This window comes from Podarcis melisellensis (assembly GCF_964234715.1).
Source record: "Podarcis melisellensis genome assembly, chromosome: 10".
NCBI lineage: Eukaryota > Metazoa > Chordata > Lepidosauria > Squamata > Lacertidae > Podarcis > Podarcis melisellensis.
Window position 1 is genome coordinate 46,679,352 of NC_138542.1, and position 19,382 is coordinate 46,698,733.

Consider the following 19,382-nt stretch of genomic DNA (forward strand, 5'->3'; position numbering starts at 1 on the left):
GGATTATAGGTTTATGCTGGACTCCCGCGTCGTTGATAATCCTGTCCTTTGATAGACAAATTTAAGCCCCAATTTCCCGGCCTCCAGTATTATGACTAGATAGAGACATCCCTCCCCCACTGAAAGGATGGAATTTGCTTCCTCGTACGCATGCACGAGTTTAATGAGGGACCTCCCGATAAAGCAGTCCTTCATGCGAAATGGCATCATCTGAGGAATTCATAACCCTCCCGGCACCCGTAGCCTTTACTTTTTTTTAAAAAGTTATCGTTTCCTTCTGTCTCCTCGCGATATTTCGCATAGAGGATTACAGTGCACGTGGGACCGATTTGGAAACGCATGCGCACGCGTATCGGCTGGACGCGACTGCGCATGCCTAGGAAGCGAAGGGATAAATAGCGCACGCGCACCTTTCCACTTCCCTTCTACATCGGCTCGGAGACAAAATGGTAGGTGGTAGTTGGGCTTTGCGGGAAACATGCTATCCGCTGCCATCGGGTCAGTGGTCGTTCCGGCCGTGCTCAATCCCGGTCTATCTCGCTTAAGGGTCTTTGTTGAAGGCACACCGAGAATTATTTGGGTGCTACATAAGCCTCACTCCTTAACGGGGTCCTGGGCCTATTCTCATTACCGATGACTGCTGAGTTGGCCTAACGTGAGGCTGCCTGCCGTCATCTCTTATCTCATCTAAAGAAAGGGTGTCTTGAAATGGCTGAAACTTGTTATAGCTACTTAGGCAGCAATTCCTTACTTAAGCGGAAGGCCCCATTGGGACTTACTTCAAAGTAGGCGTGCATAAGATTCGTATTGTTATCCCGGAGTGCATTGGTAGCATCGCCCTTGCTAAAACGTCTTGAACGTATTAATTATAGATAATTTTGTAAGGTCATTGCATGTGGTTGACTAGAGCAGCTCCACCAAGGAGCGTGGTCGGTCATGGCTCTTAATGCAGGAATGGGAGGGCGTGTGGCTGTCCGGATGTTGCTGGCTCCAGCTGCTTCTATCCCTGATCTTTGGCTGGGGCTTTTTATAGTATAGTCTTTGATTTTATTTGTCGTACTGTACTTAGTAAATGCTTTATCCTCTTGTCTTAAAAACAAAAAGCCTCCATTACCTCAGGTTATGGCTGAAGAGTTAACTATAAAGGGCCATTCTGACAGTATTTTTATAAAAATCTCTCATAGGGTGGGTTGGTTATTTAATGCAACATTGAGTCTTGTGAACCTGTGTTTGAGATGTAGTATTGCCAAACTTGCAAGGAAAACAAGCTAGGCATGTTGCTTGGCATGCACTGCATTACTGTACACAAAAGAAGCACACTTTAGTGTTGCTCCCAAGGGATTTATTATGGGCAAGGGAAGTTTGTTTCTCTCCCAGGGTGTTTAGAGCATTTCCTTGCCTTCCTAAGAACCCTGAGGTTGTTGAGGACTTGCAAAGCTTCTCCTACTAAGCAAAATGTCTTTTCCTCCCTTCTAGTCCCACCGCAAGTTTTCAGCTCCCAGGCATGGGTCTTTGGGCTTTCTGCCTCGCAAGCGTAGCCGTCGGCACAGAGGCAAGGTGAAGAGCTTTCCTAAAGATGACCCCAGCAAGCCCATCCACCTCACTGCATTTCTTGGATACAAAGCTGGCATGACCCACATTGTCCGTGAAGTTGACAGACCTGGCTCCAGTACGTATTTCTTCTCTTGGGAGGGAATTGAAATTGATACCATGGCATTGATATACTTTAGGACACTTCACATAGTAATTTTCAATACTTCTACAATGTGACATTATTAGCTTTGTTATTTTAGACGAAGGTGTGAGGCTAGCAGCTTGCCTGAGTTTACTTGCTTCATAGCCAAGATTGAGTATGTATGAGCCAGGACTTGCTGTTCTACACTACCAGTCCATGTGCTCTATCATTCCTGATGGGCGGAAGAAAGAATATTGTTCTGATCCCCAGGGTTGTTTATTTGTGTTTGAAAACACCAGGCATAAGAACTCTTGCTGCACCTATTCCTCACCTTATGCACTCCTTTAGCTTTTCAGGACAGTACACATGCCCCATGTTAGGCTTTAATCTGACAACAGAAGGATTAGGTTGCTTCTGGATGGTGTTTTAATTTCCCTCAGTTATAGAAACTATAGGCTCATTAGTATCTTTTAGTTCTCATCTGTTCTGTTATCTGTTTCATAGAGGTCAACAAGAAAGAAGTTGTTGAGGCAGTTACTGTGGTGGAAACCCCTCCCATGGTTATTGTGGGGATTGTGGGCTACGTTGAAACTCCCCGTGGCCTTCGCACCTTCAAGACCATCTTTGCCGAGCATATCAGCGATGAGTGCAAGCGTCGGTTCTACAAGAACTGGTAATTATGGCTGAGATTCTTAAGTTCCATGAGTTAGGAAGATGCAGGAATAGTTAGCCCCAATTATATTGCTCTCTTGTAGAACTCTCTAGACCTGAGTTGACAGCAACTCAGTTTATATTGCAGTAAGGGGGTAAGGTTTTATGATGCCCTCTTGGGTATGTGAACACTACAGATGATGATTTCTCGACGGGCGGACATTAAAAAATCACCTTTGGTGCTTGTTGCTGATTGTCGAGCACTGACTGTAGTTTGCTATCTTAGGAGAGTGTAGTATGACTTCTTTCCTGGTGGCAACAAATTTCTAGTTGAGTTGCCTCCTGGTATAGTCTTAGCATGGATCTTGGGAAGGATTTCTCCCCCTTACACTGTGGCATGTTCATGTTAATCAGGGTACTATAACCGGTAACCTTCCTGAATATCTGAACTTGAGGTATGCAAATGTAAATGTTGCCCTTTAAGATTTGTGGGTTGTTTAAGTTAGGAAGGTAACAGTGGCATTATGGTTTTAAAAGGCAAGATAGAAAGCTATAAATGAGTAAAGTGAAGTTAACACTATGAAGTAGAAATGGAGCTTCTAAGGCAGAATACATTTTCTTAATTACTGTTCTGTGCAGTGCATATTAATGTTCTTTGTATGGAATTATGGCAGCTCCGCTCAGCTCTGGCAGCCTTGCCTTTGCTTGATGAGCTCCAGGCTCCGCTTGCTGGTGGAAAAGGCTCCTTAGAAGCCAGCAATGAGCCAAAACTGATTCCTGTGGCAGCTTCTTCCACTCAACCGCCTCTCTGGGTGGGCTGATGAAGGGCTCTGCCAATCCCCATCTCTGCTCTGCTCCTCCTTGAAGGCATAAGTCCAAGAAGAAGGCCTTCACCAAGTACTGCAAGAAGTGGCAGGATGAAGAAGGCAAGAAACAACTGGAGAAGGACTTCAACAGCATGAAGAAGTACTGCCAGGTTATCAGGGTCATAGCTCACACGCAGGTGAGCTCTTGCATTGCCTATTTCCTAAAGCACATATGAATTCACAGATAGTTTAGTGTCAATGGCCAAAGATCTGCTAATAGCAGATTCCACTGTTTGACTGGTTTGCCTTCTGTCTATGCTCATGTCCATAATTGCCATTATCAGCTGAAAGGGGAGACCACCTTTTTGTCAAGTACAGTGTTTTAATATTTTTGCCGAACTTTGTATTACCATTTTTTTAAACAGTTGGGTGGTAGTGCTTTTAAAGTCTTGTGAAGTAAGTGGCGCCTCGTTGCATCTGGTATTTGATGTAATATTTACCTAGAAGCTATTGTGCCATGATGCACTTACTATCTTTCAACCCTTTGACTTGGCCCTTTTTAAATATAGCTTTGTGGCTGTAAAATTGGACGATGCTTTATAAGCCTTTCAGAATCCTTTTAATGGAATATTGAAAACCAGAAGGTGGCAAGTACTGGAAGGATACAGGATTTTGTCAGTTCAGTCAAACCTTGCTGCCCCACAATATAGTTTATTTCTTCAAAGGTTTTATAATTTGGCTATTTCACAGTAATTTATCTAAAGGCTCTTGTTTAACTTGTGACGGGGTCTTGATTCTAATATATGCAATGAGCTGTTAATGAATGCATCAGAAAAGAAATGTGGGGTTCTTTGATATAGCCTTTAAAAATGCATTGCATTGATTGGCTCAGAAGGCCCTCAAGGAGAATGATAGTATTGGATGAAATTTTAAGTCATCCGTTAATGTTGCAAACATAACTTTTTGTAAAAGCATTAAATTACCCTTCACTTTGGATTGATTGAACTAGAAATAATAATTGATACTGAAAAAATGCAAACATGATTAGGCATTTTGCCACAACCACTGCATTAACTCTTTATTTGGTATCTCAGATGCGAATGCTTCCGCTTCGGCAAAAGAAGTCTCACTTGATGGAAATCCAGGTGAATGGTGGCACTGTAGCTGAGAAGGTGGATTGGGCTCGAGTGAAGCTGGAGCAGCAAGTGCCCGTGTCGACTGTCTTTGGCCAGGATGAAATGATTGATGTCATTGGCGTCACAAAGGGCAAGGGATACAAAGGTAATTTATTTTCCAGTCAACAATATGTCAGAAATTAAACTACTATGAGTGTCCTTAACATCCTATGTAGTTTATTTGGCTTTGGCGTAGAGGGTTGGCAAAATATTCTTGATTTGCAAGAGGCTGTTCAGTGATGAGATCATGGAATATGCACTGGGCGCAGTGCCCGATACCCATGAGGAGTCATTCCATGCTGCCTTCCTTCTGAGACCAGCTTTGCAAGAAACGGGAGAGGGTTTGGCCACTTCAGGGTGGTCATTTGTAAGATCCCTTTATTTTAGTATAGTAATCTCACGTGTCTGGAAGACATTTCATTGATATCCCACACAGTTGAGGCTCCAGTCAATTAGATGTTGGAGCTAAGTAGTTCTAACAAGTTCCATGTCTCTTCCTCTTAGGTGTTACCAGCCGATGGCACACCAAAAAACTGCCCCGCAAGACTCACAGGGGTCTGCGTAAAGTGGCTTGTATTGGTGCCTGGCATCCTGCTCGTGTGGCCTTCTCTGTGGCTCGAGCTGGTCAGAAGGGGTACCATCACCGCACAGAAATCAATAAGAAGGTATGGATGTACTTTGCATAATAATAATAAATAATGATAATAATCCATTCCAGCTGAAGCTTGAATGTGTTCTGTGTTCATAAAATGTCACTGCAGAACGGCAGTTGGGTAGAAAGAGATTGTGGTGTTATTAGAGGTTGGTTTACTTAGCTGGATTTGAGCCCATGACTGAAAAAGTTCTGTGCCGAGCTCTTCTACAACAGTGTCCGCTTCACTTCCCACTTGCCCTACAACACTGCAGGTTGTATAAGAATGCAGCATTTCACTAAAGAGCAACCCAATCTGCTAAAATTCTATATGGAAATCTTTTCCTAGTTGAGCAGTTGGGACAATATAGTTCCATACCAGTAATGTCACTTGCTGGCCAATTGCTACCTCCCCCTCAACTGTAAATATGTGAGTGCATTCTTAAAATGGTTATGAGTCATTGCAAGTTCTAAAGATAGTCACTGCAGTTGATTACAAGCATTGTAATGGTACAACTTGCTTATAAATATAACTTTCCAAAGTGAAACATTCCAAAGCTTAACGTGTAGGAGATACCAGTGTACCAACTAACACAAAGATTGCAACTTCCTTGGGAATTAAAGGTTTTTTAAAGAGGTAGGTCCTGATTGGCGGGCCACAAATCTTTGTGTGGCTTTTGAGCCAGGATTTTTTTCGTGGTCACCACCAATCACTCTTGACATGCTTGAGTGACGAGGTATTTTTACATTTGTTTTGGATTAATGAAGGCAAGAAACATTGGAAACCTACAGCTGCTCAGAATCTTGCCTTCTCAAAACCTATAATGGGAAATTAGACCTCTATAGTAGGGATCTGTGAGTTGCCAGGTGTCACCAGATTCATAAATTCTGGTGTTAATTTTTTTGTGTTTCATTGTTGAAAAGTATTCATTTCTTCCTCCCCTTTTTTGTTTTTCATATAGATCTACAAGATTGGCCAAGGATACCAAATCAAGGATGGCAAGCTGATCAAAAACAATGCTTCAACAGAGTATGATCAGTCTGACAAGAGCATTAATCCTCTGGTGAGTGGCTTTCAAATTTAAATGTGGGGGTCTGGGTAGAACATCATTGGGTGGAAGCCTGTGTGTCCCTCAAAGATTTGCCACTCCTGTATTTTGGAGGCATAGAGTAATCTTCAGTACTCTTAGTTTTAAGTTGTCCTCTTAACAATTCCTAAAGGTGCCATTCACTTCAACATAAACCATGAGTTCTGCCCTTCTGGTTTGGCTGGACATTAAAATCTCTGGCCTCTGAATCCCATTGGGGGTGAGGGGAAACTGCAGAATTCAGAATATTGGTGGTATGTAGTACTAAATAATTGCCATACGCATTTATTTGCTCTTCTCACACAGGGCGGATTTGTCCATTATGGTGAAGTGACCAATGATTTTATCATGTTGAAAGGCTGTGTTGTTGGGACCAAGAAGAGAGTTCTCACTCTGCGCAAGGTGAGCAGTGGAAGGGTGGTGACTGATCTCTTTGAAGTTCCTTTGCTAGATGAGGTGGTATAGCTGTCTGTTTGAATATTGTAAGCTCTCCAATAATGTCAGGGTGCTAGAAGGCTAGCATTTTCTGTACCAGATTGTGACACTAAAAACCGCAAATGGAGGCATGCACACTGCTTCCAATAGATCAGCTTCCCCAAGAAGTGTGAGAGGGCTTTTATTGCTCATTGGCCTCTTTACATTCTTAGGACAGTATACAGCAACCAGGCTTTCCAGCAGGGACAATCCGCAGGTTGTTGGCTGCTGACTTCTGTTTATATAGTTAGGCCATAATCATGTGTTGGCAAATCAGGCCTAAATTCTTCTTAAATGGCACATTATGCACTGTGGTTGAATGCAGGCCTGAGATCTAAAGTTAATATTGTTCTTCAAGCCACATACCAGGCGGGTGGGGGGCGTTAGAATTTGCAGTACAATGTAGTAGTGAAGCTTGAAGAGCTGTAGAAAAATGTTTCTGAATTACTGGCTTTCCATCGCTTAACCTTTTTCCATTTGAGATTTTGCAGTTGCCTGCCAGTCAGCCTTACTCTATGTCCTTTTCCCCCTAGTCCTTGCTTGTGCAGACCAAGCGTCGGGCCCTGGAGAAGATTGACTTGAAATTTATTGACACCACTTCCAAATTTGGTCATGGCCGCTTCCAGACAGCTGAGGAGAAGAAGGTTTTCATGGTAAGAGCACGTCCTTTCTAGTGTCCAGTATATAAGCTACTTGCTGCATCTGCTTTTAAGAAAATGGTGTTTTGAATTGATCTTTTAATGCCTATGTAATTGAACAGTGGGCAACACAGAAATTTGTTTGAAGGTGTGTGAAAAGACTTACTAATGGTTCAGGATTAGGATCAGCTCTTGCATGTGTAAATAGATTAAATGGTATTGGCATAGTCTCAATTCAGCCCTAGTACTTTCAAATTCAATTGGGGGACCTTTGTGTGCATTTACCTACTCCAAATTTGCAGTTAAGGCACAACAGTAGTTGCTCACATAAGAATCTTGCTGACCACACTTTGTCTAGCATTTCTGGGAATCTCCAGAACCAGCAAGCATTAAGTAGTCCCTCAGGAATGTAACCAGTAGTCCACTAGTGAACTGCTATATGCTGTGGCCAGTTGGTGGCAGCAGACTTTTAACAATTGTGTTGTGTTCCATAGTCTATTGGCTTCTGTCTCTTTTTTAAAAAAATCCACCTGTTAATTAATGTTAAATGTCTTGAGATTATGGATCTCCTGTTGTTTAGACTGACACATTTCTATTTTCTTTGCAGGGACCACTCAAGAAAGATCGCATTGCCAAAGAAGAGACTGCTTAATTTCTGGATTCTGGCTCGTAGTCTTATAATAAAGCTACAAATATCAAATACACTGTCTGCTTCATGTTTTATGAATGATAGAAATGAAATTGGTCTTTAGGTGGGCTGTGATAATTGCTTGGGTTTTAAAATGTTATATAGCATTGCTCTTCTGCAAGACAGGATGCTATGTGGCAGATTCACCCTCATTTCAGTAGACTTGCTGATGTATGGGCAGCAAACTTTACACAGAATCAAGTGTAAAAGCATCTGCTCCTAGAAACTGTTGGTTTCAAATCATAATTTAAATGAAAATTTAGTTTGGAATAAGGTAGGAACATAAGAAGCTACCTTTAGACCAAGTCAGACCTTTGTGTTAAGGCAGTATTGCCTGCATGGACAAGCAAGGTTTCACAAGGCTTTCTCCATTCTACCTGGAAATACCCTTGGTTGAACCTGGCACCTTTTATATGCAAACCCCACCCCCACTTTTATCATAATACAATGTTCCGCTTTACAGCAACCACAAATCTTTCCTGTCAGGACTGGCACATTCCTTTAGCAATGCCACACACACTAGGACTGCTCCAAAATGAGGCAAGGTAGGTTGTCCGGTACATTCTGTTCCAAGGTTGCTTGGAAGGAAATTTTGGTTGAACAGGTATACAACATACAGGAATCTGGTTTAAACCAAAATGCTTTGTCTGCATGGTGGTGCACTAATTTTGGGAACATCACTGCTGTGAAGTATTAGGTGACATTTTCCTTATGCAATGTTGGTGGCCCCACCTACATCATCTAACATGCAGTAGGGAGGGGTCTCCTTCACCAGCAAAGCAGCACCCAGCAGGATTGAATCTTCCCATTTCCAGATTATGAACGGAGGATGCAATGCTACCGGCTGCATAGGGTTGCTTTGCCAGCACTTATCGACAGGATTCAGTATCCAATATCCTTGGCCCTATGGATGATCCCCTGGATAAGACTAACCTGTATGCCAGATGTTCCCCACTCCTGTGCTAAGCGACTCTAGCTCAATACACAGGGCTCTTGAAGGGGATGTACAGGGATGGTCAGAAATAGAAGGCCTGGTTCATGTTTCTTTGCCGCTTTGAATACATAAAAGCCTTGCACCTGCATCATACCTTGCTCCCTAGTCTGTGTTTCCAGAGTGCAATTCACTTGAACCACAGGATTTGAGTGAGATAATTGAAGATGAGGCTTGGTGCAGGAGGTGTGAGGTGATGGGCAAGCTCAGATTCCAGTATATCTCAATTTCCAAGTTTGGTCTGTGCTGCCACCTGATAGCATCCAAGACACATTTAGAAACCCACCTGACAAAACCTTCAAAGAGCTAGGACAAAATGCTATTGAATTTAATAATAGTGGAACCTGCATTTTTAGGAAAGCATTACTATTTTTATATTTATATCCCCACCTTTCCTCCAAGCACCTCAAGGTGGCATACTTGTTTCTCTTCATTCCCACTTTATCCTCACAACAACCCTGTGAGGAGATAGCCAAGTATTCTTTCCTGTAATGCACAGCTTATGGGCATTCTCCCAGGAATGTGGGAATGTGTAAGAACATAAAGGATGTTTCTCATTTGAGTCCTAAACTGGATCTCATTTGAATCAGGTTTGCTATAGACCAGTGTTGCCCAAAGGTGTGGTCTGTGGACCACCAGTGATCCCGAATATTCAGGTGGGGCATGGCAGAAAGTTTTAATTAAAAATGAACGACTTTAGCATCTAGTACAGCGCATTACAGTGGCCAAACAGCAGCAAGAAAAATCATTAAGGGGTATGCATGCCAATGCCCTCATTAATGCATCTCCTGTTTTCCACAGTGATCAAGCTTCAATATAAAATAGCTCAGGGAACTCAAATGTGACTGATTGCCTTGCATACAGGAAATGTCCTTGAAAGCAGCCACTCAAGTGATAATTGAATGGACCAGTAGGTGGTGGTCTCTGCTCTTGCTGAACTGCCTGCATTCTCCGCCAACCAGCTTTTCAGTTTCTGCCTTCCATGTTTAGGACACAGTCGCCACAGCAACAGGTAACAATCAAGTGAGGTCACAGACCAGGACTTTGCTGTGGGCAAGAGGTTTCGTTCTCAAGATCAGAGATTTGGGAAAGAGGACAAAGAGCAAATAGTTGTGCACTTAAATACACCTTTGGTAACTTGGTTTCTCATGTGATTTATTTTGTTACGGATGCAGTAGTGCAGTTAGGTAACTTCAATGGTTTCCATTCTAGCTGGATGTTATGAGAACTTAGAAACAAAACTGGCCCCTCAGTTTGTTTGTTTTTTGCTTTTTTTCCTTCTCCCAACCAATCCCTGTTGTGTTCTGCCTTTTAGATTGTAAGCCCGAGACTAGGGGCCGTCTTTGTAAACTGCTCTCCTGACATGTGCGGAGGGAGCTAAGAGCTTAAGGGGTCAGAAGTGAAACTTTAGGATGGCGTGTTTAGAAGCCCAGCACTTTTAATCTTTGAAAATAAGCACTGATTGGCTGTTACTCTGGCTCAGGGATTGGGAGTGTCTGCCTGTGGCCCGAATGTGGACCGGCACAGGGTCCTGATTCTGTGTGGCTGGGTAGGGCTTGACGTTCCAAAGCTTAATTAAGAAACAAAAACAGTTTTCCTCTGAGGAGGATGGTTCCCTCACATTATTTTTTAGAACCCCAAGCAGTATCCATTTTTGTCCCCACCCCACCCGGCTTGTCAATTTTCATGGACTGCTCTGGAACTATAAATAGTATTGGGATTTTTGTTCATGGGCAACCAGGCACCTGCGGCTTTATTAGCTATATAAGACAATCCCCACATGTGCAACTTGTCCCTCCACTACAAGCTTCTGACTTGAGAAGCTCTCTTTGCCATTTTCTATTTGGCTCATTGATGAAGGATCTCAGACACGGGTTCCCTACTGAACCTGGTAACACTGGATCCAGATGGCTATTTTGCAAATGGCTTCTCTCTCTCAAAAAACAGAGTTTTCCAGCCTGCTTCAGGAATGAGATCTTGTGGGTCAGTTCTGTCATTAGGTAGTGAGAGGCAGCCACCTCCAGGCAGTTGACTTGGGTGTCAGGAAGGGAAACCAAATTGCTCTTTATTCATTTATTTTGTGGCAGCTGTCTTTTTACTCAGAGCTGTCCAGAGACATTTTACTACCTATGGTGAACCGCCCAGAAGTCTTCTGATGAAGGGCGGTATATAAATTTAATAAATAAATAAAATAAGTGGCTGCCCACTCACAGTTCCATGTAGAGCAGCTGACTGAGTTGGCTGCTCAATTTTACTTCAGTGCTGATGACAGGATAGTATCCTTCATCACACCTGAAACAGCAGTCAGTTTAGGAGGGCCCAGGATAGGTTACATGACAGCAGAGAAAGATGGCTGAGAGCTCAAGATTAGCGGGGGAAGGGGCTGCTGCTGTTGTCCCCCAACATCTGCTACCTGAGGTGGTTACTTCACTTTGCCTAAGGGTAGAACCAGCCCTGTTTATACCGCCTGTGGGTTTTTCTGCCTCAGGTACCAAACTAACGTGGCTGGTCTTCAAGGCTGGGCATCTTGATTTGAGTCCTGTGTCCGTGGGCAGGATGGCTGGGTGCGAGTCTTCGCTCTGCCTCTGTTCTCAGTCTCCTCTCCCACTTTGGAGTTGCAGTGAAAAGCAGCTGCGACTTGCTAGTGAAGACGTTAACTGGTGTTCTGAGGCTGCCTCAGGCACACAAGGAGGTGGGGAGCTTGGGTTTTGCGTTCTCTGTTCCCACAATTAGCTTCACAACTGGCCCATCTGACACTCTTGCATTGAAGCCGACCTCCAGCTTTGATCAGAACGACAGGTGGAGCACACTAAGTATGCTTAACATCGCAGAGGAGCTTATTAATGCGCCCAAGGGGGATGAAGCAAGGCTCATTCAACAGCTTGTGGCTCTTTGCTGGTGCCTTGGCTCACTGCCCCCCGCTGCCAGACCCCTTGAACGACGTATTATTATCCCCCCCCCATCTTGCACTGTGATGTTTTGATGCTGCACATCTAACTTGAAAGTGTGTATTTTTAAAAAAGTTTTAGTAACTTCGTTTGACATGCAATCAGGCAAGTTTAAAACTGCTGCCTCGCTGTCTCCTTAATTATTATTTATTGCTCTATGACAGAAGCACCTTGAGGCCTCAACCAAGTTGATGTAAAAACTGTGTAATATTGAGATATTCCTTACCTTGAACAGTAAACTGACAAGCTGGAGTTATGATCCTCCTTTTATATGGCATAGTGCTTGAATAATTTTGCTCGAGGCTGTGTGTGTGTGTGTGTGTGTGTGTGTGTGTGTGTGTGTAGTTTCAAACTATGTAGCTCTTTGTGGGCAAGCTAGGAAATGCAGTGCCTATCCTCCTTAGTCCTAGCCTGGTTGCCAAGACACAGGGCATGTCTATATTATGTTTGTCCAGCCTGCACCTTGCATTTAAAGCTACACTTGAACTCAGGGCGCAAGGGAGAAACGTGCTAAGAGGAAGGCACACTTGGCAAATCCACACCATGATCAACTTCTGCCGGAAACCAATGTCCCCACTGTGGAAGGATGTGTGGTTCCAGAATTGGCCTCCACAGTCACTTACGGACTGTGTTTATGAAAGACAATCTTACTCGGCTACAAGTGATCCCCAAAGAAGAAGCAGAAGCAGAAAATAGTTATGGTTACCCCAGAGAATCCTGGGAAGTGTAGTTTGTTAAGGGTCCTGAGAGTAGTTAGGAGACCTTTATACCCCTCACAGAGGTACAATTCTCAGAGTAGAATAACCATCAATCCTTCGTCCCATAGCATTCTGGGGATTGTAGTTTTGTGCGGGGAATCTCCTCATTGATGCCTCCTCGTTGTTTTTTGTGTTTGAAACAACACACACAAATATTGTTTGTAAGAAAACAGAGCTCCTACTAGAATCATTTCAAGGTAAGAGCAGCCAATTCTGCATTGAATAATCATACCTTTTCTGTACATGAGTAGGATTGAAGATGACCGGCGCATTTGGAACTGTTTCTATCCAAACCCAGCATCCACAAAGGGGTTTTAATCTGGATTAACAACTGCCATTTGTATTCACCATAATTCAGAATATTTTCCTATATATAGCAAGGAGTGCTTTAACAGGGGTTAGGCTACCAGCAGTTCTCAACCTGTAGGTCCCCAGATGTTGTTGGACTACAACTCCCATCATCCCTGAACTCTGGCCTTGCTAGCTAGGGGTGATGGGAGTTGTAGTTCAACAACATCTGGGGACCCACAGGTTGAGAAAGGCTGGCTAGACTATGTTTTATTTTATTTATTTATTGCATTTATATCCCACCATTTTCTCCATGAAACAAAGGCGGTGTATATGGGTTTCCCTTCCTCATATGATCCCCACAACAACCCTGTGAGCATAGCTGTCAACGTTTCCCTTTTTAAAGGGAAATTCCCTTATTCCAAAGAGGATTCTTTGCAAGAAAAGGGAAAAGTTGGCAGCTATGCCTGTGAGGCAGGTTAGGCTGAGAGGTGGCGACCGGCCTACGATCACCCACTGAGCTGCATGACCGAGTGGGGAGTTGGCATAGTTAGATCCCTAGTAGCCTTTTGACTGAAACTATGTACTTCCCCTGTGAACATAATAAATGCAATACTGTACTTTTTGAGTCATTGCCATGCAAAGGAGAACAGAGAGAAAACAGTATTGCCACCTCCCTGGTCATCTTCGTCAGGCTTGGTCTGAATCTAATTACCAAATGGCACCCTGGATAAAGCTCTTTTTTTCCTTTCAGCGTTTTGGAGTTAGGAGAAATCCCACAGATGCAAAATCTCATGTCCTCCTGCTCTGATGGTGGGAGAAGCTACACCTGCCAAACCAGCTCCATTCCACCACAAAGCCATTTAAAGGCACTGATCTCCAGGATAGTGCATGGCAATAGATAGGAACTGCTTGCTTGGAATAAGAGAGCGATAGACTTGTTGGAATTCATAGACCTAACTTAGTGATGCTCATTAATTTCAGTGGGTCTACTCTGACTAGGACATAGCTGCATACTACCCAGAGTGTCATCTGCCTTTTTTGGGTGACTTCTGCTGATTTCCCCCTCCTTGCTGTAGTAACATTAACTGATCCATATGCGATCAGCCGCATCCATAGCAACAAGCAGCCACCATGACAGCAGTCAGCTCTGCCAAGGCCAGCAGCTAAGCTGTGATCCTTTTTCTCTCTCTACTGAAATGAAGTGTGTGTGTGTGAGAGAGTGTGTGTGTGTGTGTATATATCTAAACTGAATTCTTCCATTGCTACCTTTTTGCAAAAGACAAGATGACCTAGTGCACTATTTTCCAGCCTTGATTCCTTGCCATCTTTGGACTCCAACTCCCATCATGTCCAGGCTCTTTAGACATAGATCCATGATGGTGGGCATTTGAGGTCAGCAACATCTGTGGATTCAAGGTTGAAAAACGATGGCCTACAGCTCTGTCCAAACTTAGGTGACTCTGAGGGAAAGGCCAGGGGGCTGCTGCTACTGAGCCCGGCTTTGGCTGGGGAGGGCGGGATATAAATAAAATTATTATTATTATCATCATCATCATCATCATCTCTCTGCCAGTCCCCATCTTCTGCTGCCAGCGGCAGAGCATTTCTTGTTGACGCCTGGGCTGGGCATGCACATGCTATGGGGGCAGGGTGCGCTGTGGGTGTGGAATGAGCCCAACCCACTGGAGCCCAGCAGGGCCATGCTATGCCCTCTAGGACCCAGTCGCATAGTGGGAAGCCTGGCTGGCTGGCTGTCGCAGCCACCCTGCAGCCTTCCAAATCAGGCTGTGGCATGAGTGCGCCTTCACATCAGTCCGATCAGAAATGCTTTGAAGGGCGCACTCACAGCTCCCTGAAAGCTCAGCACCACTTTGTGAGACTTGCAAAAGCGGCACAGGACTGGCAGGGCAGATGCCCTGTTGTGTTCCTCTCATGCTGCCCTTCAGGTGGAGGGTGGCATGAGAAGGATACAGTAGCTTGCGACATGGGCTTCATGAGGAATGTGCCCCCCCAAAAAGTGCACCTGGGGCGATGGCTCCTCCCACCCTGCTCACACTATGCCTCTGTCTGCTGCCTGCCTCATTCTGTCTAATGGTAGGACTGGCTCTAAAGGCCCAAATGTTCAAATACCTCCCCTTGAACTCAGCGGAAATTATCAACAGCTTTTCATTTCTGATTTCCTTAGAAATGTTTTTTGCTTCCTAGAAAAGGCTGCTCGTGTGATATTTATGCGGAGGTTGTTTTTGTTCCCCCTCTTCTAGGGGAGTCATGAGTTTCATTGCTGTCATTGACAAATTTCAGGGAGCACTAAATATAGCGTCTCTCGCTCTCTCTCTCTTTTGTTGGTTGGACTTCCCCAAAAATGGTACCATGATTTTGTTGCCTGCTGAAAAAGTTTCTTTCTGCCAAGAATTTGTAGAGAATTCATGTGATTGAGGCTGCAAGCACACCATGCATTCAAAGCACACACATCCACAACATGAAAGAATCCTGGGAACTGTAGTTTGTTAAGGGTACTGGGAGTTGTAGCTCTGTGAGGGGTAAACTAAGTTCCCAGGATTCGGGTGAATGGAATGTGCTTTAATGTACACAGCTTTAGTGTTGGTAATTTGTCTTGTATCTGATGATTTTATAATCCTTGTGATAATTTAATGATTTTATTATACACTGCCATGATACTTTTCTTATGAGTTGGCAGTTTTCTTATGAGTTGGCTTTTTAAGGTTTTGAGAAGAGGAAGGAGTTGCCCCGATTCCCGCCCAAAATGGGAATTTCCCAAACTTGGCGATTGCTGTCGTTTTCTTCTCGCTGGATTTTTTTTTGTAACATGGGTGGGTAATTTCTATTTTCTGTTCCATTGAGGGAGGTTGCATGTGGGTGGTTGGAGACCATGAGGGAAACTGAAATGGATGCCTTCCTCCTTCAAAGAGATAAAGATAGAAGACAAAATATAAACTCACCAGCAACAGCAGAATGCTCTTTTCCGAAGAATTCTTATTAACCCATTCTGTACAGATGGCTGATGCAAGATAATAAAACAAAGTTTTATTGACAACATTTTAATGACAACATTTTGGAGGTCCCAGGTTGCAAGAGGGTTAGATTAGTCTCAACTAGGGCCAGGGCCTTTTCAGTACTGGCCCCGACTTGGTGGAACACTCTGTCACAAGACACTAGGGCCCTGCGGGACTTGACATCTTTCTGCAGGGCCTGCAAGACAGAGCTGTTCCGCCTGGCCTTTGGTTTGGACTCAGTCTGACCCTTATGTTTCCCTCCCCTTATGGTTTTGATCTATGGGCTACTTTTAAAATGAGGCGGCATTTTAAATTGCATTTTAACCTGTATTTTAAATTGCCCCCCCTTTTCCTATTATGTTTTTACTGTAATTTTACTGGTGTTAGCCGCCCTGAGCTCAGCTCTGGCTGGGGAGGACGGGGTATAAATAACATTTATTATTATTATTAATACATTTTAAAGTAATCAGCATGTGGCTGAGGGGGATATGTTTGCACTCAGGTCCAGCTTTCCAACTCTGAAACTATCGTAAGCATTTTGATCTTCTTGTTAATGACGCTTTTGACACCATCCACCATTGTCTCCTCCTAGATTGACTCTACAAGGTGGGTATTGGTGACATTTTGCTCTGGAAATTCATTTCCACCCGTAGGGTCATTTCCAGAAAGTATCATGAGTGTGGGTGGGTCCATGGGTGTGCATGTGTGTGCACTTCAGCCCCCTGGTGTTTATGCTATGGGGTGCCCCAGCGCACTATCCTGTCCCCACTGTTATTCAACAACTATATGAAACTGTTTGGAGTGGTCATTAGGCATTTTGGAGCAAAGCATCAGCAGTATGCTGATGATGCCCAGCTCTATTTCTCTCAAGAGAGGCTGCACAAGCCCTGGACTGATACCTGGATGCAGTGATGGACTGGAGGAGGAAGGCTGAAAAACGTAGCTGGAATCCTTGTGGTTGAGTGGTTCTCATGTCCAGGACACAGGTCTATCACCTGTTCTGGATGGACTTGCATTAGAAGCCAAAGAGCCCTTTGGGAGTGCTTTCTACTAGCTCCAGCTGACATCCCTGCTGAGACCATTTCTGGACCATGCTAGCCTGACTACAATGTTCCATGCATTGGCAACCTCAAGACCTGATTGCTGCAATGCGCTTACAATGTGAAGCTACCTTTGTATCTGGCTCAGAAGCTGCAGTTAGCAGAGCAGCCAAACAGCTCGCAGGAGTAGGTTACTGGCAACATGCTCTCCCACTGCTGAGAGAGATGTGCTGGTTGCCATTCTGCTTCAAGGTCAGGTTCAGGGCCACTGTATTAATTCACAAAGCCCCAAACAGCTAAGTAACTTAGGGACTAACTGACCCCTTATGCTCCACCTCAATCACTGAGATTCTCTGAAGGGGCCCTCCTTGTGGTTTCCCATGTCCTTGAGGTTCGGTTGGAAGTTACTAGGGACTGAGCCTTTAGTGTGGCAGGATGTGCCCTATGGAACTCCCTGCCACTAGAGGTTTGGCAGGCATCATCCCCTCCCTTCTTTTCCTAGAAATCCTAGACAGGCCTTTGAAATGCAAATTTTATTTCTATTCACCTGTTTTTACGGATGTTTTATTGTTGCTGTAATTGTTGCACAACTGCATTGTAATTTTACAAAAGGGCAGATCCTGAATAGGTGTGACTAATTCAGAGCAGACCACTATGCACGCTGCTCTGGATCACTGCACCTGAGTAAAGGAGGTTGGGGGGTGGCGTAAAATTATTACTGCCCTTTAGTGAAGCATGCAAGCATCCTGCAAAGAGCTGGACTGAGTGCCTTTGAGATTCCTTCCTGGCCCAGAGTTATGTAATTTCTGACATCTATCAGCTGGCACATATTCAGGGCCTGGTCATAAATAAATCCTTGCACAAATCCAAATGGCTGATGTCATTCTGTCACACCTGTCTCACACTCCGGATGCACAGCAGGAAATATCCTGGCCAGAGTCTTCTTCTTTCTCCAATTCTTCTCTGCCTTTCCATCTCAGCTTCTGCCCTCATTTACAAAACAGATCACATGGCGTTTCTTCCCCCCATCTCACCTTTTAACCTCATTCACCGAGAGGAGATACTAATGTGTGCGCACGCATGCCGAAGCAACCAGGTGGCTCCCTCTTCAGCTGGCGAGTCCCTCTCCAGTCGGTCCCATTTGGCTCCGGTCCCGTTTCTGCCTCTTGGATGTGGAATTCAGAGCAGCCCTGGCGTGTGTTGACTGCTGCTGCTGCCTGAACAGGCTTCTCTCCTCTGAAGTGGGGCCAGAAATTCTTCACACCCATTCCCAGCAGGCCCCAAAGGACAGGGGAATGAATGGGGGGTGGGGGTGGGGGAGAAGCTTTGACCTGGGACAAAGGTTCTTTGAGAGCCACAGAAAAAGGATGACCTACATCAGCCTCTACCAACCCACCTGGTGCCCTCTAGATGTTTTGGACTATAATTCCCATAAGCCCCAGCCCTGGAGGGTATCAGTGTTGCCACTTCCAGCCATCCTAAATCCAGGAGGGCAGTAAGGAATTTATAGCATTGCAGAGAGAAGAAAATGAATGAATTTAAATGTTTTAAAGCATCCCTTTATTCTTATGGATATCAGAAGGATGGAGGGCATGAATATTTCATAATCTCAAGAGAAAATACAACAAAACAGATTTTGAAGCACTCAACATTGTAGAGCAGAAAAACAGCATACCCAGACTTAAAAGGCCCAGACTAAAAAGGCCTTTCTGCCCCAACAGTAGGTTGGCCAATTATTCATTGCTGGAAAAGGTCATGAATTATTGCTAGTGTAGCATAATGGTTAGAGTGGTTAGGACCTGGGAGACCAAAACTCGAATCCCCACTCAGCCATGATGCTCATTGGGTGACCTTGGGCCAGTCACCATCTCTTAGCTTAGCCTACCTCACAGGGTTGTTGTGATGGTGAACTGTGAAGAAGAACCACGTACACCACATTGAGCTGCTTGGAAGAAAAAGGTGGTATATAATTGTAATAAATAAAATAAAAAGGAGGATATGCATCACCAAAAATGGAGGGCAAAAGAGGACAGCGTTTGCATAAAATTTGCTTGCAGGTACGGTCATACCTCAGGTTACAAATGCTTCAGGTTATAGGCACTTCAGGTTACAGACTCTGCTAACCCAGAAATAGCACCTCGGGTTAAGAACTTTGCTTCAGGATGAGAACAGAAATCGTGCGGCGGCAGCGGGAGGCCCCACTAGCTAAAGTAGTACCTCAGGTTAAGAACAGTTTCAGGTGAAGAATGGACCTCCGGAACAAATTAAGTTCTTAACCCAAGGTACCACTGTAGCTCTTCTGAGCAGCCAATCCCAGGAGTCAAATATAGGGCACAACACCTTATGGAAGCTAGAGTATTAAGCAATCCAGGTGTCCATATCAGGGAGATGGGAGCTGTCAGAGTACTAACCACGGCTGGAGTGATCCAGGTTCCCTGCTAGACAGCAATCTGCATCCTATGTACTCAGGCTGGCAGAGGAGGGATGTGTCCTCGCTACTTGTATATGATGGAG

General features: G+C 44.4%; 1 protein-coding gene across 1 annotated transcript; it reads left to right on the forward strand.

Annotated features, from left to right (window-relative positions):
* Positions 1 to 293: 293 nt before the first annotated feature.
* Positions 294 to 7,838, forward strand: RPL3 (ribosomal protein L3). Its single transcript, XM_081928385.1, has 10 exons — positions 294 to 449; positions 1,477 to 1,669; positions 2,180 to 2,348; positions 3,194 to 3,329; positions 4,227 to 4,413; positions 4,812 to 4,972; positions 5,901 to 6,002; positions 6,333 to 6,428; positions 7,034 to 7,153; positions 7,746 to 7,838. The coding sequence occupies exons 1-10, from the start codon at positions 447 to 449 to the stop codon at positions 7,788 to 7,790; spliced, it is 1,212 nt and encodes a 403-aa protein (XP_081784511.1). The 5' UTR covers positions 294 to 446; the 3' UTR covers positions 7,791 to 7,838.
* Positions 7,839 to 19,382: the final 11,544 nt, after the last annotated feature.